The sequence below is a fragment of the Danio rerio genome, chromosome 23 (genome assembly GCF_052040795.2).
Source record: "Danio rerio strain M-AB ecotype USA chromosome 23, GRCz13ab, whole genome shotgun sequence".
NCBI lineage: Eukaryota > Metazoa > Chordata > Actinopteri > Cypriniformes > Danionidae > Danio > Danio rerio.
In genome coordinates this window covers 427,724-454,698 of record NC_141043.1, presented here as the reverse complement: position 1 = coordinate 454,698, position 26,975 = coordinate 427,724, and the positions used below count along the sequence as shown (strand labels likewise).

At 38.6% G+C, this 26,975-nt stretch overlaps 1 protein-coding gene across 2 annotated transcripts; it reads right to left on the bottom strand.

Annotated features, from left to right (window-relative positions):
* Positions 1 to 4,863: 4,863 nt before the first annotated feature.
* Positions 4,864 to 26,677, bottom strand: zgc:101663. Of its 2 annotated transcripts, none has more exons than XM_087305621.1 (4): positions 26,409 to 26,677; positions 15,877 to 15,991; positions 10,367 to 10,481; positions 4,864 to 6,938 (listed from the first exon to the last, which is right to left on the bottom strand). In XM_087305621.1, exons 2-4 carry the CDS (start codon positions 15,976 to 15,978, stop codon positions 5,791 to 5,793), a joined length of 1,365 nt encoding a protein of 454 aa, XP_087161747.1. In that variant the 5' UTR covers positions 15,979 to 15,991; positions 26,409 to 26,677; the 3' UTR covers positions 4,864 to 5,790.
* Between the last annotated feature and the right edge of the window lie 298 nt (positions 26,678 to 26,975).

Genomic DNA, 26,975 nt, shown 5'->3' with positions numbered 1-26,975 from the left:
AAGCCTCACATACATGCTTGATAAAACATTTATACTTAGTAAGCATGTCTAGCAAGTTACAGTACTTAGCTAGTCAATATTAGCATGTAGCTAGTCACTGCTAGCATGTGTAGCATATAGGAAGTTCCGTTTGCTAGCATGAGTCAAACGAGCCAATCTCCAAGTCTCTACGATGTTCTGATGCTGAGATATAGCTGTTGATGAATGGTTGCTAGGGTACTCTGTTTTGTTGCTATGGGCAAGGTTACAGAGTGAACTTGAATGTGGTTGGTTGTCTTAGTCAAATGAACCAACCCCCATGTCTCTATGACTCTGCTTTGCAAAGATATGCATCTTGGCTTATTTTAATGGAAGTCTATGGAATCAATTTGGGGGCGTGGCTTGTGAGCTTTATTATCATATTGATATGCTCATTGGTTGTCTGAGTCAGATGAGCCATCCCCCAAGTCAATAGGACACTGCTATGCAAAGATATGCATGTAGGCCAGTTATTAACATGGGTCTAGTATGAATTAGCATGTTACTAGCATGATTCAAGTACAAATTAGCATGTCATTAGCATGTTTCCAGTATGAGTTAGCATGTCATTAGCATGATTAGCATATGAGTAGCATGTTGCTAGCATGATTGGCATGTCATTAGCATGTTAGAATTATAAGCATTTAATAGCACAGCTAATTACAGTCTATAGGACAGTTGCTAGGGTGCAGTATGTGGTAGTTAGGGGTGTGGCTAGAAAGTTAAAAGGCCATCAGTGATTGGCTGCTGGCTAGACTGAGTTAAATGAGCTCAGCCATTAGTCTGTAGGACAGTCTGATGCAGAGTTATGAGCTCACAAAGTTTGATCCCATGTTAAGTCAATGAGAGTCTTTTGTAATGGAAGTCTACGGGACAGTTGCTAGGGTGCAGTATGTGGTAGTTAGGGGTGTGGCTAGAAAGTTAAAAGCTCATCAGTTATTGGCAGTTTGGTTGTCTGAGTTAAATGAGCTCAGCCATTAGTCTGTATGACAGTCTGATGCAGAGTTATGAGCTCACAAAGTTTGATCCCATGTTAAGTCAATGAGAGTCTTTCGAATGGAAGTCTACGGGACAGTTGCTAGGGTGCCATAAGTGGTTGCTAGGGAGTGGCTAGTAAGTCTAAAGGTCATCAGTGATTGGCTGCTGACTAGACTGAGTTGAATGGGGCCTGACTCTAGTCTGTAGGACAGTCTGATGCAGAGTTATGAGCTCACAAAGGTTGACCCAATGTTAAGTCAATGGCAGTCTTTTACAATGGAAGTCTATGGGACAGTTGCTAGGGTGCCAAAAGTGGTTGCTAGGGAGTGGCTAGTAAGTTTAAAGGTCATCAGTTATTGGCTGCTGGCTAGACTGAGTTAAATGAGCCCAGTTAGAAGTCTGTAGGACAGTCTGATGCAGAGTTATGAGGTCACAAAGTTTGACCCAATGTTAAGTCAATGGGAATTTTGGGAATTTTCCGGGTCGTTTTTCGGAAAACCGAAAGTCGGATCAGTTGGAACAGATATAGCAACCCGAGTCAGACCAGTTTGAAGGTTTGACGAAAGTTTGAAGTATGAAGCTTGAAAAGTTTAGGAGGAGATACACTTTAAAATTAGTCTCAGAAGAATAAGAAGAAGAAGAAGAAGAAGAAGAAGAAGAAGAATAATAATAAGTTTACGTGAGATAACAGTATGTTGGCTTTTCAAGCCACCATAATGATGTCACAGCTTGATGTTGTGTGGACGTTACCACTGTGACGTCTATCAGATGTTGGATTTTGGTTGCCATATCTGATGAATAAATGTCAGTATTTGATGTTTTATCAGTATCATGACTAACACAACCTAAAATAAACCAAATATCAACATCGTTTGACCTCATTATTGGCCATCAGAATAACACTGTTACGTTTACACACATCCTCAAATGAGATGTTATGCAGCAGCTTTATACAGCGCAATACTCAATACTTCTGAGTTCTTTTGAACGGGTCAGCTTTTTACTCATACTTTAACTCCGCACTACATTATTAATGGTACTTTTACATGATTTTACAGTGCTCTTTCCACCACTGCCACTGAACAATAAACACAAACATGACAAATTCATTTGAGACAGTTTAATCTGATTAATTGGCTGTCACAGACAACAGTTCAATATGCAGTTTGGCACCATCATGCAAACATATTTAACATGTAAACAGTGTATCCTGAGCAGTTCAGCATGTGCATAAAGAGATGCTCTTTACATCCCTGAAGAAGAGAGAACACACACACACACACAGCATTCAACACACAATCACACACACTGATAACAGCATTGTCTAAATAAGGCAACACAACAGCTCTCTTTGGTATTAAATGAGTCTTCGAGTCTTAATCTTCCTCCCAGAATTCTGTGCAAAGTTAGATTAATGCTGGAAGGACACAGACACCGGATGTAAGTCAGTTTATTGAATAATTGGCAAATGATAAACAATGCACAAGGGAGAGGAAACTGGAGGAAACACAGACGGACGAACTCTGGGATATCAACGACAACCAGAAGAGGGACCAGGAGAAAGCAGGTGAGGAGAGTGTTGTCCTTCATGTAGCAGCGTGCTGGGTTTTAAGGGGCTGAAGTGATGACTGGGGATGACGTGCAGATGCAGGGCTGATCTGGAAGCAGGTGACTGGGGAGAACCTGTCCTGGCTGTTACAGCGGGTGTGTGTGTGTGTGTGTGTGTGTGTGTGTGCATGTAAAGTAGTTTTCTGCTCTAGTCTATTCCCTCATTGGTTTTTCCTCATGGGACTGTATTTTAAAGTCATCAGCAGCAGAGGGCAGTCTTTTCCCTATAAACTGTCCCATTTTTAAAGTCTTCGTGTTTAATTTGGAAATCCTATTTCTAAGCTCAGCTACTCATACATTTATATATAAAAATATTCATATTTATATGTGTGAGTGTGTGTGTGTGTGTCTTACCTACTGCCTTTATGCCAGTCAAATAATTTTAATGACTCCAACATTAATAATTGGCATTTAGTTTTATGATGAAGACAAATAAATAAAACACAAATACAGTAAATCATTATATACATCTATTATGTGTGTGTTTAAGTGTATATATAGGGCAGCAGGTTAGCTCTTTAAGGTACACTCCTTCAAAACAATAGTTTTGGCATTGAATAATATACTGACACAACTCCGATAAATAGTAATAAATGAATAAAATAATTATGATAACCTATGGATAAAAGGTCGACCAGGTGGTTTTGAGTGTTAGCACTGTCGCCTCACAGTAGGACGGTCACTGGTTTGAGTCTCGGCTGGGTCAGTTGGTGTTTCTGTGTGGAGTTTGCATGTTCTCCCCGTGTTGGCGTGGGTTTCCTCCGGGTGCTCCGGTTTCCCCCACAGTCCAAACACATGCGCTATAGGGGAACTGATCAACTACACTGGCTGTAGTGTATGAGTGTGTGTGTGTGTGTGTTTAAAACATAAGCTGGAATAGTTAGCGGTTCATTCCGCTGTGGCCGAAGGAAAATAAATGTATATACGTATATAAATTTAATTTGATAAACTACTACATTCTTATCCAAACTTTCATCAAGGCCCTTACACCCACATCTGATATATCACAATATATGCAAATCAGTAAATATAAAGTCTTACATGCAAAATATATTCCAAACGAATGCAAAAATAGCCATTTACATAGTCTTTTCAACCATGAGAATTACAAATATGTACATTGTGTTCAAATGTTAACTATAATTATACATGTGGGGGAGAGCGGGACACAAAGCAACACTTTTTGGGTTTTTTGCCCAAATAATGAAGGCTTAGTAAATACATTTGTTTTTTACCAACAACACACAAGCCTCTCCTACTAATGAGCACTGGTTGTATGATCGCCGGACCTGTGTTTTCTGCTCAGTATTGCCAAAAATGCCAGGAGTATAAATGCTACTATTTACCCCACCTGTGGTGCAAGCCGTAACAGACAGAGTGTAACACATGCTTAAGGCAGATTTCACACAATTGATTTAAATCCAGCTCACTTTAATAGTATATTTCCTCTTTTTTTTTAGTCTAGTTAGCACAGCATGTTTATTTATTTATTTTATCTACTGGTTCAGGGGTGGCCAACCCTGTTCCTGGAGAGCCACCTTTCTGCAGATTTCAGCTGCTACTTATATCAAACACACCTGAACCCATTAATTAGGACCGGAACTCTACGTGATCATTACAGGCAGGTGTGTTTGATACGGGGTTTCTACTGAAATCTGCAGGAAGGTAGATCTCCAGGAACAGGGTTGGTCACCTCTGTACTGGATAAACACATTTGGATTTATTTGCATTATTATACAATGCATATATTTGTAGTATTAGCAATAAAATATATATGTTTTTGTCTGTTATAAAATATTTGTTTATTAAAAAACATAATTTAAAAAGTTTTTAACATTGCACTTAATATTCAATAGCTATTATATTTATAGTTGGTGTCCAACGGTGTGTGGCTTAATTGTAACACCCTGTTACAGCTAACCCCGCTGTGTCGTGTTTTCCTCAAAACTGGCTGGCAGTCACTGTGTGCTTTTTACACATATATTGAACATATTTTCACAGATTTTTTTTTTTATCAAAAATATTGACTATAAAACACTTCTATGCAGCAAAAATAGTTTCTCATCCGAACTTCACCAAACATTTTCAATAATTGGCAGGAAGACGTCTGCAGACACTGTGGTGAAAACCTTGGAAGCAAGTCATGATGAACCCTGAGTAAATACCTTGAAACTGTTACATTTTACCCCGGTTTTCCTCGTGGCCTGCGCTCCCCTGTGTGTGTGTATTGGTAGGATAAAAACAAAATGCAACTGCAAATGGTGTATTCCACAGCATATATTATATTCCATATATTAATCTCACAACAGCCCTGTTTTCATGAGGTATTGTTAAAAAAAACTCGCAAAAAGTACAAAAATAATAATAATAATCCTCACACAGATTACTGAATTTGTGTATTTTAAAGACTTAAGGCTTGCTAACTTACAACAGGCACTTCATTTGCACCACAAATGCTTTCTTACTTACAGTTTGTCTCTTGTTTCTAGTCCAAATATCTCAAAATTCTTAAATCGAGAAGCATTTAATAGTCAAGCACAGAATATAGTGTTGTTTTCAGAAAAATAATGAGTCAAAATGAAGAGAATTTGTCCTTAAAGCAAGCAAAATAATCTGACAATGGAGGAACAAGCAACATAATCTTAATCTAAAGTGAAAACAAGATTATTTTACGCCATTTTCTGATTATTTTGCTTGTTTTAGGGAAAAACTCACTTAAATTTGACTCATTATTTCTGAAAACAGCAGTATATTTTGTGCTTGTCTAGAAAATGCATCTTGATGTAAGAATTCTTAGATATTTAAACCATTCTTACTTAGAGTTTGTGTCTTGTTTCAAGTCCAAATATCTCAAATTTCTGAAATCGGGAAGCACTTTCTACACAAATACAAAAATATAGTGTTGTTTTCAGAAATAATGAGTCAAAATGAAGAGAGTTCGTCCTTAAAACAAGCAGAATAATGCTGTAAGAAGAATCATAACTCAAAATAAAAACAAGATCGTTTCTTCCTCCATTGTCAGATTATTTTGCTTGTTTTAAGGAGAAACTCTCTTCATTTTAACTCATTATTTCTGAAAATAAGACCAGATATTTTGTGCATGTCAAGAAAACGCTTCTTGATGTAAGAAATCTTACATATTTAAACCATAAACAAGACCTAAAACTCACTTTTTCCTGCAATATTTCAGATGGTCTTGTCTTCTTTAACAGTCCAGACCTGTATCCTGCTAATAATCACCCACTCAGGTTGAGCAGCGGTGACTCTGATGCGTAAACACACCACAGCGTCCGGCAGCAGCTTCTGAACCCCCTCTTCATTAAACTGACCGTGCTGAAGAGAACCCAGCGTCTTAAACCCAGAGCAATCCACCGCAGGCTCTCCTGTCACCAAAACCCTCCCCAACTCCACATCAGCAGACGCCAGCTCGTCTTTCCCATCCGATCCAGTGTGTATCTGCACTCGAGAGATGCGCACCGCCTCCCGAAACACCACCAAGAAGAAGCTTTCAGTCCCGATCGGGGAAACACCCCAGAAGTACTCCACATCCTGACTGTACGCTTTCTCCGGGACGTAAGTCTGAAATACCTGAATGTTAGTTCTGACATCCGCTGGAGGATTGTCAGCAAGCTCCTGAACAAAGTCCTCATCTTTTAAGCGATTGTACGTTCCCCGAAATGACGAATACGTGCCCATGTGTTGGAACAAAGACGGCCGGAAGCGGATGACTTTATCCTGCATTAGCAATCTGCGGAAATGCGACAGCAGAAAGTCGCAGGGCATCTCCTGGTAGAAGTTGTACAGGAATCGAGCCAGAGTGGGCAGATCTTTGGATTGGTAGAGTTTCCCGATGTAGCCCAGCTTGGAAAACTCCAACGTCACCCATTTGGAGTCCGTCATGGAGCGAATGTGTTGCTGAATGCTTGACAGAAAGTTTCTGGAGCATCCCACGTCATCCTCCAGCATGATGTAGTACTGCGAGAGGTTGCTGCTGAAGTGTAGCAAGAACGAATAATCCACGTTTTGTTTGGAGCGGAAGGATACGCGGTCTGGAGCGTCATTAAAATTCCTCTTTAATCCGGTCAGCGGAGGATAATGCTCTTTATTTGCGTGGATGACCAGCAGACGGCCTTTAGAGAGCTGAACGGCGAATTCTCGGCTGATCTTGTCTGCGGTTTGCTGGATCCAGGGTAAGTCAAAGTCTGCAAGGAGAACCACCACCACCATCTGATCCAGCTCTTCCTCTGAGGACTCGGAGAAGATGGATTGCAGGGTGTCATGGAGGTAAAACCCCTTCTCTCTTCTCACCGACGACAAGCCCACCGTGAGGTACTCTGAATAAACATATCACACACACAGAGGGATTATGGGATACTTGTTTCGCTTAATAATACAGTAGTGCCCCTTAAGTAAAGTCATGGCTTGAACATCTTATTTGCATTTAAAGCGACAGTCACCAAAACACCACGATCAGGATCAAAGCCTGAAAGGGTCAGTTTCAGAGAGGAGGAGGACATCATGTGTGTGCTGTTCTCAGCTCAAACACACACACACACACACACACACACACACTGTAGACACAGCAGAGATGCATGCTGCAGATATGGGCAGAATAGGTCTGCCTTAATATTTCCCCCTGAATACTGAACACAGTTAAACTCATTTGAGTGTGTTAAGTTTGTTGAATGTAAACTATTCTGCTCTTTTCTCTCATTGAATCATTGGACTGTATTGTAAAGTCATCAGCTCCAGAGGGCAGTGTTTTCTCTAAAATAATAAAGGCTTGCTTTTTAACTCTTGAATCATATTTTAATTTGTTTGTTTTTTGTATGTTTTCCTCACTAACAGTAGTTTGCATTTAATGAATATGTTGTCTGTATGAATATCCTTTAAAATGTGGTTTATTGTTGTGATTAAAAGCTAAATTCCCACAGCTCCAAAAACTATCTACGTTTTACAAATTTAATTCAAAGATTAATGATAAAAAATTGTGAAAATTTAAGACTGATTTGGCAAATAGATATATGAGGTGATATAGATATAGATACCTGGAATAGAATTCTTTCTCACAGTGGAAAATATATAAAAGAAGCAAGAGGTAAATTTATACAGTATAAGATCCTTCATAGGTACTATTACACTCCAGTGCGACTTTTCAGAATGGGATGCTTAGACGATAATAAATGCTGGAAATGTAAACAGGAGATTGGTACTTACTTTCATGCATTATGGCAATGTACAAAGATTCAGCCCTTTTGGGAATCTGTTAAGACAATTAGGTAGATGTTTGGGATTTAGTATCCCTCTCTCAGCCAGAATATGCCTTTTAGATGGCAAAACTGAGGTTCCACAGGTTACAAATGATGAGTTCACCCCTATAACCTTGAGCATTACCACAGCAGCACGTATTATACTGAGGTTTTGGAAGGATACTCAATGCCCTACACTTAAATTATGAATGGAGTCTATGATTGAGAATGTATCACAAAATGAATGGTGATTACATGGAAATAGATATGTGAGAGATTTTCATTTCCTCGCTTAAAATGTCAATGTATATATCCTGTTATGCTCTGTACTATTATTTTTAGTATTTTTATACTTTTGCTACTGGTTGTTGAATTATTTATTTATTCATTTATTTATTTATTTATTTATTCATTTATTTTCTATATCGATCAACACATTTATGAATTGTGAAGAACCTGTATACATTTGATATATTTGTATGGTATTGTGTTATTTCAAGAAATAATAAAAATTCTCTTTCCAAAAGCAACATTTCCTGCATCTTTACTTCATTCTGAGGTGTCAAATGATTGAAATAACCCCTTAAACATATATGATTGTTATTAAATTAGTTAAAAACTATTGTTCAGTATTTCCCCTAATATTTGTCAAGTCTAATTTGTTTTATTTGGGCTAGAATAAAAGCAGTTTTTAATAGTGTTAAAGTCATGTTAAGCTCAATATTATTCACCCCTTCAGCAATATTAGTGTTGGATTGTCTCCAGAACAAACCACTGTTATACAATGACTTGCCTAATTACCCTAACTTTACCCTAATTACCCTAGTGAAGCCTTTACATGTCACTGTAAGCTGAACACTAGTGTCTTGAAGAATATCTAGTCTAATATTATGTGCTGTCATCATGATGAAGAGAAAACACATCAGCTATTAGAGATGAGTTATTAACACTGTTATAATTAGAGATGACCTCTCTGTTAAACAGAAAATTAGACCAGAGGCATCATTGTGGAACAAAATATTTCTCAGCTTTTATTCAGATTTGAACCAAAACTTTAATTTGCCAGGGGTGTAAATAATTTCGTGCTTGTCCAGGATACAGTGTACAGTATGTTCTGAGGTAATCTGCTCCAGTTACAGTAGGCACTTCTACTGGTAAACAAAACTTACAGGTTTTGCAAGCCAAGATTGATCCTTACAAGACAAGCCCTCAAGAAAGACGGCATGACAGGAACTTTGTTTTTCTAAGAACTGAGACTTATATAAAGCACAAACATAAATCATCATTTCAAAACACTTGCAGATGATTCATGTGGACAGAAGCACTAATAATACACACAGCCCAGCACAGCACTGAAATATAGAGATTATTTTGACTACATCTGATACAAATCACATTCAAACGCAATTCCAGGGGCAGCATGGTGGCTCAGTGGTTAGCACTGTGGCCTCACAGCAAGAAGGTCACTGTTTTGAGTCCTGGCTGGGCTAGTTGGCATTTCTGTGTGGAGTTCATCCAGAGTTGGCGTGGGTTTCCTCCGGGTGCTCCGGTTTCCCCCACAGTCCAAACACATGCGCTATAGGGGAACTGATCAACTACACTGGCCGTAGTGTATGAGTGTGTGCATGAATGAGTGTGTATGGGTGTTTCCCAGTGATGGGTTGCAGCTAGAAGGGCATTTGCTGTGTAAAACATATGCTGGAATAGTTGGCGGTTCATTCCGCTGTGGTGAGCCCTGATTAATAAAGGTACTAAGCCGAAAAGAAAATGAATGAATGAATGAATGAATGAGTGTGTGAATGATTGTGTATGGGTGTTTCCCAGTGATGGGTTGCAGGTGGAAGGGCATTTGCGCTATGAAACATATGCTGGAATAGTTGGCGGTTCATTCCACTGTGGCGACCCCTGATTAATAAAGTGATAAAGCCGTAAATAAAATGAATGAATGGATTGAGTGAATGAGTGTGTAGGGGTGTTTCCCAGTGATGGGTTGCAGTTGGACGGGCATTCGATGTGTTAAACATATGCTGGAATAGTTGGCGGTTCATTCCACTGTGGCGACCCATGATTAATAAAGTGATAAAGCCGTAAAGAAAATGAATGAATGAATGTATGAGTGTGTGAATGAGTGTGTATGGGCGTTTCCCAGTGATGGGTTGCAGCTAGAAGGGCACTCCCTTTGTAAAACATATGCTGGATAAGTTGGCGGTTCATTCTGCTGTGGCGACCTCTGATTAATAAAGAAACTAGGCTGAAAAGAAAATGAATGAATGGAGTGTGTGAATGAGTGTGTATGGGTGTTTTCCAGTGATGGGTTGCAGCTGGAAGGACATCGGCTGCATAAAACATATGCTGGAATAGTTGGCGGTTCATTCCGCTGTGGCGACCTCTAATAAATAAAGGACTAAGCTGAAGGAAATTGAATGAAATGCAATTCCTCGAGTAATCTTGCTTCTCCTGCTGATCTATATCTGTATGGATATTGTGTGCTGGTGGTAAAGAAGTCAACTCACTCTTGGACGGCTGTAAAACTCCTCCCAGGACATTAATGGAGATGTTGAAATGCAGGTAATGGCTTTTAATACCCTCCATCCAAGATTCACGATCCCAGGTCCAGATCACTGACCCCTGTGGAGAGAGATAAGCACATAATTACTGTGTATACATCTTATTATGGGGTGTTTTCAAGCTGACAAGCATTTAGATGACAGGAAACTTCACAAACACTGTGTACATTGAGCTTTGTCAGGAAGTTGAGCTGATTGTGGAGCTTGCAGTGTGCCACAGATTGACATGAAACAAGCAGAAGTCTGAAGACCAGAAACAATGAATAGTGTGTAACATGCCATTCTGCCACCGCTAACATATCTCAAACCTGTTTGACTAACTCTCCGTCTTCTGTCAAACCAAATTAAAGATAATAGTCGATGCTGTCAGTGTGGTTGTCAACATTACTCATCTGTTTCACAAGACAAAGAAAAGATCAAGATAAAGGAGAGTAATCATGATAAGATTTTTATTGTTACTAAAGGCCACTTAGAAAAAAAGTGCCTCCACATACACTCCTTACTGTTTTTAAATGGGTTTGGCCCAATTTGCACAATCAGTTTACACAGGTTTAAAACTTTTAGTACTTCATCTAAAGTGCACTTCTTTCAAACCTTTCAGACATTTAAACATCACAAAATCTGCTTTTCACTACACAGAATAAGTGTTTCATCTAAACCAGTGGTAGGGAACCGTCAGCTCGCGATCCACATGTGGCTCTTTGACCAAAAACACCCCCCTAGTAGCAAAGAATTCCGGCCCAGATTTGGCATAAAGCTGGCACAGCAGGCATTCATCCGGCACTGGCATACGGCATGTGGGCCAAACATGGCCCGGGTTTGGCAGTGGTGGCACCGTTTTTAAGGCGGCACACAAGATTTGGCCCAGATTTAAAAATTTGATAAGTGGGCCATGTGAGTTTGGCCAGTCTTGACCCACATTTAAAACACACTAAAATCATTTTTGAGTAAAGAAAAAAAATTCTACCAATCAGGTCCCTTTGAGAAAAAGCGTGCCCATAGTGTGCCTAAAGCGCAGCACTCCATGGGTTTATCAATTTCATTGCAATCGTGACACACCAACCTATCTGGCCCAGTTCAGGCCCAGTTATGAGTTATTAACTTGGCTGAGACTTGGCCCAGATATGGTCCGTGTTTGGCCCTTGTCTGGTAGCCAGATTTGGTCCAGTCATGTACCGTAATTCACTGCGGCATGTGGGCCAAGCAAAACCTGATTGTGTGGGCCAGAGCTGGGCCAGAGAAATTTTGCTATGTGGGCCGGCTCTCCAGCGCTCTCCCTGCAATACTATTTTGCGGTTTAAAAAATTAGAACCGTCACCAGAAATCCAAAAGTTTCCTAATGAAATACAATAGGGTATATGGCGAGCTAGTGCTGTTCACAGTAATCAACATTTATGGTAGATCAAAACCTTTTATCAAAGATGTCCTAAATCTGTTGATCAGCACCCATTCCTGTCTTACAGCAGGACGGAGATTTAAAAATCCATATATATTAGCTGACTTTCATGCATTCAAATATATTTTGTTTGTATTTATTATTTTATTTCCTTCATTAATTTTCCTGAGCTTAGTCCCTTTATTCATCAGGAGTCGCCACAGCGGAATGAACCACCAACTATTCCAGCCGAACAAAATGTGGTGAAAATCCTACATGACGGTAATAGTGTGATTGCAGTGTTTACATGTCTGTACTGCACTTCAATAATGCCACAGAAATAGGAGTACTCCACGTCTTAATTCACCTTCAGTTTAGTTCAATTATGACCTTAATTGGATTAAATTAAATGCAAACACAATGAAATCTTGACTCTAGCTTTGAAGAAATGACTAGTGGTGTTACAAGTGTGATCAGTTTAAGGTTTTGCATTAAGAGATTTGAAATTCCACACTTTACTTATGAAAATAGCAACAAACGAAGTAAAAAAAAACTATTTAAAGAGCCCATATTATACATGAAATAAGGTCATATCTTGGTTGTAAGGGTCTCCAACAACAGTCTAATATGCATGCAAGGTCAAAAAACACTTTCATGGTCTTATAATCTGCATTTATTTTTATCTAATTATCCCAGCGACTCCTGTATGAATCGTCCAGTGATTCATTTGTTCCCAAACCCCTCCTTAGCGCGAAGCTAATCTGCGCTGATTGGGCCGATGACAGTCTGTCGCGATTGGTCGACTGCCTTCAGTCAGAGAGGGAAATGGCCAATAGCTAATCAGCAATTTAAAAAGTAATCACAGTTCATACACGCTCGATAGTGTAGGCGTGGACTTTAGCTGCCACACTATGGCGAGTGGATAGTGCCACGGATAACCGAACGAAGGAGACAGTCGTGTACTCGCCATACCACACACACACAAAAACACACACACACCTCCGGATGACAACGCTCTCTCTCTCTCTCTCTCTCCCCGCGCCAGATTTCTGCGGCGCGGGAATACATTTCCGAATAAATCGCGGGAGCAGAACTCTAGCACGGAGCTCCATAAACAAACAGCACGCGTCGCGTTTTTAACGTGACTTTGCACGCGATAAGATAATATATCCAGTTAACCTGATACAGTACACGCGGTTACAAGTAACAAATCACAACTAAATACATTTGCAAGCTAGAGTCAACGAGGCAACTTTAACCGCACGTACTTACACTTGAGAAATGTAGGAAGAAACCCATCCTGACGTCCATCAGTTACTCTTTACTGATCCTTCCTTTAACAAACTCAGATGAAGTATTCTTTGTAGCATGTAGCTTCCAGAAGTTTCCAACTGCTTGGTTATAATGCTGATGTTTCATCTTTGGGTAGAGACTCAATATATCCATCTGCAGTGTGACTTCAATCGACCGGCATGTTTGTGTGCGTGTGTTTGTGGGTGTGCGTGTGTTTGTGGGTGTGTGTGTGTGTGTGTCTGGGTTACTGCGTCAGAGGGCGGGGCCTCAGGTTTGAAATCTCCCGGGTTTGCGCGTGCACGTGAAAAACTTTGTTTCGTTCGTACGTCATGGCGAAACACCTAATGAGTCGGTATCAAGGCGACTCGTTTGAAGCACTATGATTCGACTCTTTTATAGATGAATCAACAGTTTTAAACACTGTATTCTTACAGATTTAAGCCTTAGCTGGATACTTCACTTCACTTAGAGCTGTGTTACACACTACATGGAGGGGAATTTTCAAAAACCCATAATATGGGCTCTTTAAAATGAGCTAAATCAACACAATTCTCACACTTTTTGGAACAACTGAATTGTTTTATGTTCATCCATTCATTATTTTTCATCTTAGTCTCGTTATTTATCAGGGGCCGCCACAGCGGAATTAACCGCCAACTATTCCAGCATATGTTTTATACAGCGGATGTCTTTCCAACTGCAACCCAGAACTGGGAAACACCCATACACTCACCCACACACGCTCATACACTACGGCCAGTGTAGTTGATCAGTTTCCCTATAGCGCATGTGTTTGGACTGTGGAGGAAACCGGAGCACCCGGAGGAAACCCACACCAACATGGGGAGAACATGCAAACTCCACACAGAAAAGCTGACTGACCCAGCCAGGGCTGGAACCAGCAACTGTGATGCCTTGTTTTATGTTCAATCCACTTAAATTAGTAAAAAGCATTAAATTAGCTATCAAGTTGTTGTGATGAAGGAACATGAAGGCATTGAGTGTCATTTTCTAGTGTATGTTGAAGTGTGCGTCGCTGCAGATAAAGTGAAGCAATAAAACAACAAACATCCCTTTCTACTCATTTTTATTCTTCAAATGGCACATTATTAGCTAAACAAGACTCATTTCTGCATGGTACTACGCCACTTTACCATAGAGTATCATTTCTCAGCTAAACATTGTACTGTTTGCATCATGAATCTGCCTGCATTATGTCTTCTCCAACACAGTACACTTGTTTGGTGTGTGAAAAAAGTCGAGCATTTCTCTTTCAGCACCGCCCACCTGAAATGATGCATACAACCACAAACACTTGGTCCTATTTAACACGTTTCAGAGAATAGCTCCAGACGTTTGTCTACAACACACACAATAATAAATGTGCAACCATACTGTAAACTGATCATGATGCTGTTCTTGCTACATCAACACTAGAGGAACGATACAGCTTTAATATTGACCTTAAAACGGCTTTAAAACAATTAAGAACTGCTTTTATTCTAGCCCAAATAAAACTAATCAGACTTTCTCCAGAAACACAAACATTAGAGGAAACACTGTGAACAACTCCTCAATCTGAGAAACAGCATCTGGGAAATATGCAGCTTTAAACTGTTTCTTGTGGATGTGTCATCTGTAAACAATAGAACTGAAAGTGCTGTGAACTGCAGATGAAGCAACTGATGTCAGGATGTGCAGAAATGCAGGCCGTCGCGTATTTCCAGTAAGCTTTCATTAAACTCTGCTGATAAGAATTAGGTTGAAGGCCTACACACAATAGTCACACACTTGACCACAGAATGTTTCCACACGCTGAACACAATGGTTTTATTTTTGACTATATGTCAGAATGAATTAATTTATAAAGCTTTAAACTAGACTAAAACTATCCAATACAAATACATTTAAAACAAAGCGAATATTCAGTTCAATTAAATTCATCTTTATTTCTCTAGCGCTCTTACAATGTAGATTGTGTCCAAGCAGCTTCACATAGAAGATTACAGTGAATTGAAACAGTGTCAGCTTAGTTTAGTTCAGTGTGGATTAATTTTCACTGTTGAGAGTCCAAACACTGAAGAGCAAATCCTCAACAAACCTGTTTACTGTAGTAAAAACCACTTTATATGTTGAAGTACATTTTTTGCTTCCATTAAATAGTATAATTATAATTGAAAAAAAAAAAAAAAAAAAAAAAATATATATATATATATATATATATATATATATATATATATATATATATATATATATATATATATATATATATATATATATATATATAAATAAATATATATATATATATATATATATATATATAAATAAATATATATTTATATATATATATATATATATATATATATATATTTAACCTACAGGCTAATTCACATAGTTCATGGTCTAAAGTCATAATAATAAAATAGGAAATATTTTTAATACAAGACAACACACAATGTTTTTATCTCTGTCAGTGACTCGAACGAGTATATTCGCTAAGTGCTTCTGTCACTGTGTTTAATCCTTTCTGTGCATGACAGTGGTATAGATAATGCCACATGCACTGTAATGTACTGGTCATTTTGAAATAAAAATAGTAAAATGTTTGTTAAGGGTTTAATTTTGCATCACTTCCTACACCAAATTAAAATCACTTAGCACACCTATGTTTATTGCGAATGCACGCCCTCTAGTGGTGAAAATTCTTCAATCTGTTTTTTGAGAGAACAACGTGCTGTTCAGAGCCACTCACAGGCCAGAAACTCCCATTATAATCCTCTGCTTTTACCTTGAGGTTGCCAGATTGTGCTCTCTGCATGTAGACGTAGAGGCTGGTCAGGATGGAGAGTCCAGCTGCCACCACGACCCATTTTTTCAAATGGCATCTCATCACACACCTTTATCTGTCAAAACACAACACACACATTAAACACACGGTCACGTGTAGCTCCAAACACTGCTCTTTCCCATATGTTTGATTGTGTTTAATCAGTAGCAGAGTGCTTCAATTATTCACATGACCCAGTCTGAATAATTGATGGTCGATTATGAAGCATTCAGCCGACACATTCATCTTTTCAGTCATTTACAGCCGCAGATCAGCACTTAGTAATGCAGGGGAAGGGAGGTGTAGATTAATATGTTTGGGAGCGTTCATTCATTTTCTTTTTAGCTTAGTCCCTTTATTTAGCAGAGGTCGCCACAGCGGAATGAACCGCCAACTATTCCAGTATATGCATTACAAAGCAGATTCCCTTCCAGCTGCAACCCTGTACACACTCATACATTCTGGACAATTTAGTTTAGTGTTTCTCAACTACTGAGCTGAGGATCTGAATCAAGTGTGTTCCGTTAAGGAAAATGTGCAAAGCTGGTGGATCTCCAAGAACGTGGTTGAGAAACACTGATTGAGTTCATCAGTTCCCCTATAGCGCATGTGTTTGGACTGTGGGGGAATCTGAAGCACTCACGCCAACATGGGGAGAACATGCAAACTATACACAGAAACACCAACTGACCCAGCCGGGACTTGAACCAGAGGCCTTCCTGCTGTGAGGCAACAGTGCTAACCACTGAGCCATCCCAGAAACGCAATAATCAAAAGTAAATGAACACCATAAAGTCTTTACCCAGGGTTTAAACAAAGCTGTTGTAGTTTATATAAAGCAGTGTTTGCTAGTCATTTCTAAATATTATTAAATAAATTCAGAAATTACCCAACTATATTTACCTTCAGCCCACTAGCCTCAATCAAGTTTGGTTTTGGTCCTTCATCAGAAAAAAGTTTGGGCACCCCTGCTCTAGACTAATGCTTTGTGTTTGATGTGTGTCAGGTGACTTACTTACCAGGCTTTCTAACCTCAGTGACAAACATAGAGTGACAAACTAAACAACAACATGGTGTTAATTATGATCGTGTTAAAGAAATGGTCAAACATCAAACAGGGATATCAGAATTACCAAGCACAAATGCAAACACAGTGGCAATGAAGAGCTTTTTAAGGCGAGCTGGAGTGAGGGGATTGGCTAAAACCGGAAAAGATTTGCAGAGCTGGAACCAATCAGGATAAAGCAGTCACGGGATTGGTTGCATCAGTGTAGAGTGAAACAGCCAACCAGGAACAGCAGTAGGCGGGACAGAATGAAAGTGGAAATTTCTCTCAGTGTTTCCTCTAATGTTTGTTCTTCTGGAGAAAGTCTTACATGTTTTATTTGTGCTAGAATAAAAGCAGTGTTTAATAGTGTTAAAGTCATGTTAAGCTCAATATTATTCACCCCTTCAGCAATATTAGTGTTGGATTGTCTCCAGAACAAACCACTGTTATACAATGACTTGCCTAATTACCCTAACTTTACCCTAATTACCCTAGTGAAGCCTTTACATGTCACTGTAAGCTGAACACTAGTGTCTTGAAGAATATCTAGTCTAATATTATGTGCTGTCATCATGATGAAGAGGAAACACATCAGCTATTAGAGATGAGTTATTCACACTGTTATGATTAGAAATGTGCTGGAGAAATCTGCTCTCTGATAAACAGAAACTGTGGAAGAAATATACAGGAGGGTGAATAATTCTGACTTCAGCTGTATATATTTCTAACTGCAGTGTGTCGGTTCTACAAATGCTGTCTTTTTTGCTCAAGAACTTCTCACACATTATGATATGCACGTCAGCATCTTTAAATATATTACACTTTTACTGTGATGGTCAAGATGCAGCACGGTTATTAATGAACACAGCATTTCAGCAAGTGTTCAGAATCCATCATTAGCTGTAGGGGTGTAACAGATCACGGCTGATTCGTGATTCATATGGATCACAACCCACAGTTCAAAACACGTGACCGGCGGATTAATACATTTTACACTTGTAGATTAATCCTAACTAATGTGTGCGGATCACAGAGAGATCGCCTCTCGCTTCATTCAGATCACATGTATGAAAGCGTTTAGGCTTTCCTGTCAAATATAATGATGATGAGGGAGTTGTGTTGGGTTATTGGGGATGTGGTGGGTTTCTTAGGTTATTAAAGGTCTTGTTTATCCTGCATTAATGCATTCAGTGTGAGCTGCACCATAATTCATTAAAGATCAGGATCTCAACACCCACGCAACATCAGTTATAAATGATGCTGATTTGCATATGTTTATTCATCCTCCAATTGCTGCATTCAAACATGAAAACGGCAAAATCAGGAAAGAGATTCAGTCTTCAGTCTTTTGAGTTAGTGATGAAGTTGCACAGAGTCAAATACTGAGTATTGGGAGTAAAGACCGCGGGGACGGGGGGCTACACATGCTCATTACTGCACATGCTCACGCATTTTCAGTTCTAGTGGAATTAAAACAGTTTAACACTTTAAACATATTTGCGTTAAAATTACACACTGGTTGGGTTAAAAGCAACGCAGAATGTGATGTCCCTAACTCAACACATGAGTGTATAAGGAAATAACACATGTTAGGCTGTTTTTAACACACCCTTTTTAAGAGTAATGTGTAATGCTGCCCAGACAGCTTTTCTGGTGAAGCTGCTTTTATTATCAGTAGAAACAAGATCTTGCTGTATCATGGGTTCTCGGTATTTACACAAGCATGACAGGAGAAACGCTGGATTTTACATCAGTAAGATACACTTTAATAAAAATGAATGACAAAAAGTCAAGATGACAAATATTTTTATGTTCATTCATTCATTTTCCTTCGACTTAGTCCTTATTCATCATGGGTCGCCACAGCGGAATGAACCACCAACTATTTCAGCATATGTTTTACACAGCAAATGCCTTTCCAGCTGCAACCCAGTACTGGAAAACACACACACACACTCATACACTACGGCCAGTGTAGTTGATCAGTTCCCCTATAGCGCATGTGTTTGGACTGTGGGGGAAACCGGAGCACCCGGAGGAAACCCACACCAACACGGGGAGAACATGCAAACTCCACACAGAAACACCAACTGACCCAGCTGAGACTCAAACCAGCGACCTTCTTGCAGTGAGGCCACAATGCTAACCACTGAGCCGCTGTGTCACCCAATCCCGAAGTTTTTTTTTACGCATAATACACCCATAATTTAATTATAATAGAGAGATGGACAATGCTGAGAGGTGTAAGGAGGAAGATTTGCACCGTACTGCTATATGGAAGAACATTTATCTTGCCTGAATTTGATCTATCACTTGTTTTTAATCATGAACACGACTGTTTTTCATGTCTATATTCAGAATTTGTATTAATTGCCTTTAAATAGTTGAGTTATGTTAACATTTGAAAACATCTATTGTTGTAAAAGACAATTGTTACACACACACACACACACACACACTCACACACACTGTGTTTGTATGATGTTTACAAGCTCACGGTGCTCTTAAACTCCAAAGGCTTTTGCATTGGGGTTTTGGAAAGATTTGCATACAGGCTGCAGTGTTTGTATACGCAGACCTCTGACAGAAGAAGAAAGGGCTGTATATTCATCATGCCAGGCCAGAGGCTGGGGGTGTCACTTAAATAAACAAATAAACAAACAAATAAACCTGCATATCTGCACGCAAACTCCTGCTGTCCAGCATAACAGACATTCTGTACCTGGCATTACTTTATACACAATAATACTGCGTGGGTCTGGCTTATATTCAGGTCATCGGCATTACAGCTCAAATTAAGGGGATTTCTCAGACTTCTATTGTTATGTGAAGCTGGACAAAGGAGAGCGGATCCAGATGCAGGTTTATTACAAGAGAATGGTCAGGCAAGCAGTCAACACAGGACTAAACAGATGTGTACAGGCGATCCAGAGTCAAGGCGAATGCTCAGTAAAGTCAGCAGGCAACACAAACAAACAACACAGAGCGAGGGTCAACACACATCACAATGTTCACAATACAGATAAACAAGACTCAGCAAAGTGTGTGTGTTTGCGTGCTGTATATGTGGTCTGTGTAATCAGCAGCTGTGTGTGTAATCAAAGGAGAACTGGAGCAGGTGTGTGTGTGTGGTGCATGACAGGATTTGTAGTTCTTTGTGTGTCAGATTTGTAGTTCTTCAGTGATCTGTATGGACTAGATGCTGGTGATCTGTTTGAATTATGCAATGTAATATTATTATTAATTAAATGCGGATGTGAATGTGCGTAAACTATAGTGTTTACATCTGGGTGTCAAGGTGGCTCAGTGGTTAGAACTGCGGCCTCACAGTAAGAAGGTCTCTGGTTTGAGTCTCGGCTGGGTCAGTTGGTGTTTCTGTGTGGAGTTTGCATGTTCTCCCCGTGTTGGCGTGGGTTTCCTCCGGGTGCTCCGGTTTCCCCCACAGTCCAAACACATGTGCTATAGGGGAACTGATCAGCTGCAGTGCTGTAGTGTATGAGAGTGTGTGTGAATGTGTGTATGGATGTTTCCCAATACTGGGTTGCAGCTGGAAGGGCATAAACATATGCTGGAATAGTTGGCGGTTCATTCCGCTGTGGTGACCCCTGATAAATAAGGGACTAGGCTGAAGGAAAATGACTGAACTGAATGTTTTCCTCTGGTGTGATAGTGATAGTGTTGACGCCGCCATAACAGCAGTTCTGTCACTTGACAGCAGCATTTTTAGTTGTTGGAGAAGACAATACAATATAAAACTGAAAGCATCGCATTACAGGAGTCAGATTTCATTAATAAGAAAGTAAGTGGAGGTGAATGACTGTGAATGATCAAATAAACATGTTTTTTGTCTCTTAAAATTTTGATTTTAATTAAAAAAGTTTACATAGTTGGTGTTATAAAGCACAATGTGTTGTATTGGATGGGGAAAATGATGATCTTTAAAGCGGCGGTTCACTCCTTTACTCACTATCTACTCTGCCTGGAGTCGTTACAAACCTGAGTTTCTTTCTGCTGTTGAACACAAAAGAAGATATTTTGAAGAATGCTGAAAAACCGGTAACCATTCACTTCTATAGCATGCGGGAAAAACAACCTTGTGTAATAGAAAATTACACAAATTGCTTTAAAACTCTAGCTGTGCATAGAGCCTATTGCCCCATATTGAGAAATGTGCTTATTAAATATAAGATACGGTATGGTCAGTTCTGAACAGTATGATGTAAAAATAAATACAGGAATTATTGTAAAAGTAATATATTATTATTGTAATAAACAAATACAAAAATCAACCCTAATTCCTTTGCCTTATTTAATACAATTAGGCAAAATTATGATTAAAATTGTAATATTTTTCAAATATTTCCGATGTGATGTTTAACAGAGCATTTTCACAGTAATTCCTATAACATTAAACTTCAGGGAAAACTTATTTCTTTTAGTTTGGCTGGAAATTAAGCAGTTTTTACATTTTTGAAAATAATTTTTACCATCAATATTATTAATTTTGTTTTCAATTGTCTCCAGAACAAACCACTGTTATACAATGACTTGCCTAATTACCCTAACTTTACCCTAATTACCTTAGTGAAGCCTTTACATGTCACTTTAAGCTGAACACTAGTGTCTTGAAGAATATCTAGTCTAATATTATGTGCTGTCATCATGGAGAAGAGGAAACACAAGATTTATTATTAGTTATTATGTTTAAAATGTGTTTAAAAAAACCTTGAAAAATTTAAACAGGCTTCGGGAAATATTTGAAACTAAAAAATAATAATAATTTTGTCAACCATATATATATTTACACAAAAGTTCAGTCTGGTTCTTGAATCTGATTGGCTAATAGGCATGCAATATTCTGCAATAACAGCACTCGTCCAGCCTCTTCACCCTTGTGTATTACTCCGCCTTCATACAGCTCCAAGCAGAGGACTCTCTACAGTCAAATATTGCAGCTGTTGAACAACATCATGTCCTTTTGAGGCTTTTTTATGTGAGAATGTCGTTGTTTAGATTGCAGCTATTCAGTTTATTTATAAGGATAGTGCCTATTTTAAATATTTATAACTTCAGAGAGACGGCGAGATGGCGGCCATTAGCCTGTCATACTAAGCAGAGCAAAGACGGCTGACGTTGTTCATCCACAAGACCGCATAATAAGCCCTTAGAGGACAAAAACAGCGTAATTTCGAACATGTGTAATGACAATAAAGTTGAATTTAATCTAATAATTGTAATGTATTGAGTGTGAGATGGGACATATTAGGAATGTGTGTATTTTGTGTTGACTCTTTGTATAACCCTAAGTTACTTTTTAGTTGGCCGTCTGTTTGTTTCTATAAGTCTCCTGTTTTCGCTACTGCAGACTAGTTCAGTAAACAGAAAGACAGAAGAAATGCCCGCATGTGTTTAGCGTTTCTCCTTACCACAAACACAACAGTAATCTGCTAGTGATTGAGCTGCTTTGGCGTCATTGTGATATCCCGATTGCAGCAGAGAAACACTGGGAAATCTCTGTAGACTGATGGCATTTCATGCTGTTCAGCCCTTATAATCGCTATAAATAGGTATTGTTTTCACTTTAGACATCACGCTAGAGAATCATTCAAACACTAGCTCTACAGTGACACTGCTGAATGAGCAGCGGTTTCTGCTGTTCTAACATGGAGCTAATAATATGCCAAAAACAATCTGAATTTGAATTGTGTTAATGTGAATTATTGACAATGGTAATTGAATAAATCTGACTTTTTATATGCTGTTAAAATTGTTTTGACATTGAATTTCTTAATTTGAATTAGAATTTCATAACTTGAATTTCATAAAACTCGCAACTGTATTACGACAAGCTGGATATCTGCAGTCTGTGAATTCAGAAAACAAAAAAATCTGAAGTTTGAAAATAATCATAATAATAATATTCAATATTCAGGTTATCAAATTCAAATGAAGAAATTCAAATTCAAAACATTTTAATAGCATTAGAATGATCAGCTTGATTAAAGTACAATTGTCAATAATTCAAATTAACACAAATTCAGATAATTTTGGCATATTAATAGCTCCATATTATGACGTCAGCTGCAGATGTGAATGAGTGGCGGAAGAAAGTAGTTCCTCATACAAAGGGTTTTGAGACTCCCCATGTTTGATTTTCTTTTTTATATACACGATTATCCCATCAAACTGTTGAATAAATACAATATCACACTCATAGCAGTGCCATATGGCTGTATATCAGCACTGCTGGGGAACTAAGACACTTGGCCTGCTGACTCGAGCCAACACACACCTTTCACCAGTGCTGATATACAGCCACATCGCACTGCTACTCATGTGAGATTGCTCATATACATATCCAAGACTCTGTTATACCTATAAAATTATATTTCAGTTTAACCCCATATTTAGAGTGTCACACAGTTCATCAAGTGCAAAAACAACACAACACAATCTCTGAAAGTTCCCTTAAACAGAAATGTGATGTAAGAGAGTCAGCTGACTGCGTTGCAAAGCAATCATGAAATGTCCAGCAGAGAGTAGCCGTTTGTCATTGTGTGTTAACAGCAGCGGCTCTGGAGAGCTAGAAAGCGTGGAGCGTTTCCTCATGAGCTGAACTTTGCCTCTGTGCATGAAAACACACCTGGTTAAAGATACATCATATTTCTGAATGACTGAGTAAACAAATCATAGAATGAGAGTGTAAGCTGGGCAAACGGGTTTCAGATCAGCTGAATATGTCGGTGTGCGTGTGTGTGTGTGTGTGTGTGTGTGTGTGAGACCTTAAAATGCTGCTTTAAATTAAGTAAATTTGCAATTCAAACAGGTTGGGGTGATGGTTTTGTTTATGAGCCTCTATCAGGTTTTGCAGGGTGACATTAGTTTTGATCTGACCATTGCTTGACAAGACTAAAATACACAGAATTGTTGGCCTTATTCTTTAGGAACATTTCAAGAATAACGTTTGCATTGTTTATCATCACATTTGCTAGGGCTTTCTCATAACTGTTTGCACTGGAAAGCAAACACTGATGTTTAATATAGGGTCTGATCACACTTGAACACACACAACACAACAAATAGTCGCAACACTGATTAAAAGTTAATCAAGTAATTCTTTAACATTGTTTTGTGGCTTTTTATTCTATGAGTGACATTTAAAGTGTGAAATAATATATTTTAATAATATTAATTGTATAAATGTATTTATATAAACTAGTAAAAGTATAATAATAAAAATAATAATAATTAAATCTTTCATTCATTAATTTTCCTTCGGCTTAGTTACTTTATTTATCAGGGGTCACCACAGTGGAATGAACCGCCAGCTATTACAGCAAATGTTTTACACAGCAAATGCCCATCCTGTCGCAAACCCAGTACTGGGAAACACCCATTCACACACACACACACACACACACTACAGCCAGTGTAGTTGATCAGTTCCCCTATAGCGCATGTGTTTGGACTGTGGGGGAAACTGTGGGGGAGCACCCGGAGGAAACCCACACCAACACGGGGAGAACATGCAAACTCCACACAGAAACACCAACTGACCCAGCCGAGACTCAAACCAGCGACCTTCTTGCTGTGAGGACACAGTGCTAACCACTGCGCCACAAGTGTACCTCTGGACATACAGATATTGATACATTTAAATGTTCTGCTGTGACTGATTTACAGCAGTGTTGTGATAAAGGTTTAGTGCTGCAACCGTCTCCACACACTGACAGCTGTGATAAAACTTGACGCATTATCTTTCCAGCGTTATCTACTCCTGTTTAAGTGATAGTTCAACCACAGAATTCCATCAGCATTTACTCCTTCGTCCAAACCCTAAAGTGTTTTTCTTATTTCTGTTGCACAGCAGAAAAAAAGATGAAAATGTTGAAAACCTGATTGACGTATTTATTTTTCCTAAAATGTAAGTCAATGGTTACTGGTTTTTAACATTTTACAAAATATCTACTTTTTGTGTTGAAACTCATAAAAGTTTTTGATTTAATTGAGGGAGAGTAAATAGTGAACAAAATGAATTTTGGGTAAACTAACCCTAATGAAGCTCTGAAAATACATTACAATGTTTACAGAAGCAGCATCAACAGTATGACAGATCATATATAAAATACATGTTTTAGGATAATATATGCATGTGTGCTGTGTGTATTTATTATGTATAAACACAGACAGCCATGCATATATCTGAGAAAATCTTGATATAAAAGATATATATTTATTCATAAATATCTGTTTTGGTTGCAGATGGAAGGGTATCCGCTGCTTAAAACATATGCTGGATAAGTTGCCGGTTCATTCCACTGTGGCAACCCCAGATTAATAAAGGGACTAAACCAAAAAGAAAAATAATGAATGAATAAATATCTGATATTAATGAATATCTGAATATAATTTACATATTTATTTTTCCTACAATGTAAGTCAATGGTTACTGGTTTTCAACATTTTTCAAAATGTCTTCTTTTGTGTTGAAACTCATAAAAGTTTTTGATTTAATTGAGGGAGAGTAAATAGTGAACAAAACTGAATTTTGGGTAAACTAACCCTAATAAAGCTCTGAAAAATACATTACAATGTTTACAGAAGCAGCGTCAACAGTATGACAGATTATATATAAAATAAAAGTTTGTTTTGAGATAATATATGCATGTGTGCTGTGTGTATTTATTATGTATATATAAACACAGACAGGCATGCATATATCTGAGAAAATCTTGATTATATATATATATGATTTCCCAGTGATGGGTAGCAGCTGGAAGGGCATCCGCTGCATAAAACATATGCTGGATAAGTTGGCGGTTCATTCCACTGTGGCAACCCCAGATTAAAAAAGAGACTAAGCCAAAAAGGAAATGAATGAATGAGTAAATATATGAAATATACACAGGTATATCAAGAGTGCCTTCCCGAAAGAGTGACAAACTGAACATTCATACACTCTCAGAAATATGCGAGCTGTCACTGGGGTTTTGTGCTTAAAGGGTTCATATTGGTACCTCAAAAGTGTACATTAGTACCTAAAATATTTAAGAGGAACACTTTTGTACTTTTTAGGTACCAATATGTACCTATGAGGTATTGATATGGACCTTTTAGGTACACATTTGTACCTTTTGAAAAAGCACCACCCCAGAGAGCATTCGCGTAGCTTTATTTCTGAGAGTGACGTTAGTTACTTATCTCACATAGTCTTGATTTGTTTGTCGATATAAAACTTACAAAAATGTCGAATTCGCGTTGGAAATACTATATTAGAAGTTTGTAGCGAACATATACGCGGGTATTTTCCATTTAAACGTTTTAGACTCGCTTTACACATGTTAAAAAGCGCATATATAGCCTATTTTCGACAACTATCCGCCTGGATATGGCATATACGAGTATATTTCCACACAGTTGACAGTAATGCAGGAGTCCCGCTCACCTTAGTATCAGCTGCAGCCGTGTGCGCTCCACATTCACAGCGGACTGAGAGACCGACGCGCGTGTCTGGCGGCTGTACTTCTCTGTCTGCTGTCCTTTACTCGCTTTAAAGCTCTTTATGCCCCTGAGTGGAGGTTTGAGCAGCAGTGATGTTCCTCTTTAAACACTTCTGCTCTGGGGGAAGTTTATATGTTAGCCGAGCAAAGGTTGGACTGTGGCGAGAGTAGTTTCCTTGTCAAGGGCAGGTTGAAATCGCGAAATGGAAAGACTACAGGTTTCAAACGGGTGTGGGTTTAGTACACCATTGCAGACTATTGGCTGTGTGTGTGTGTGTGTGTGGGCACACCTCTTTTGGCGAGCACTTAAACTGAAAACCACAATAACCGAAAAAAAAAAGATCTATCTATCTATCTATCTCAAGGGCGTAAGTTTGCACTTGATATTGCTTAATTGATATTGGCTGGTGAATATATATATATATATAGCTATTAATTATTTAAAATATATTAAAAATATAAAAAATATTATTGGTGACAGTGGCTCAGTGGTTACGACTGTGGCATCACAG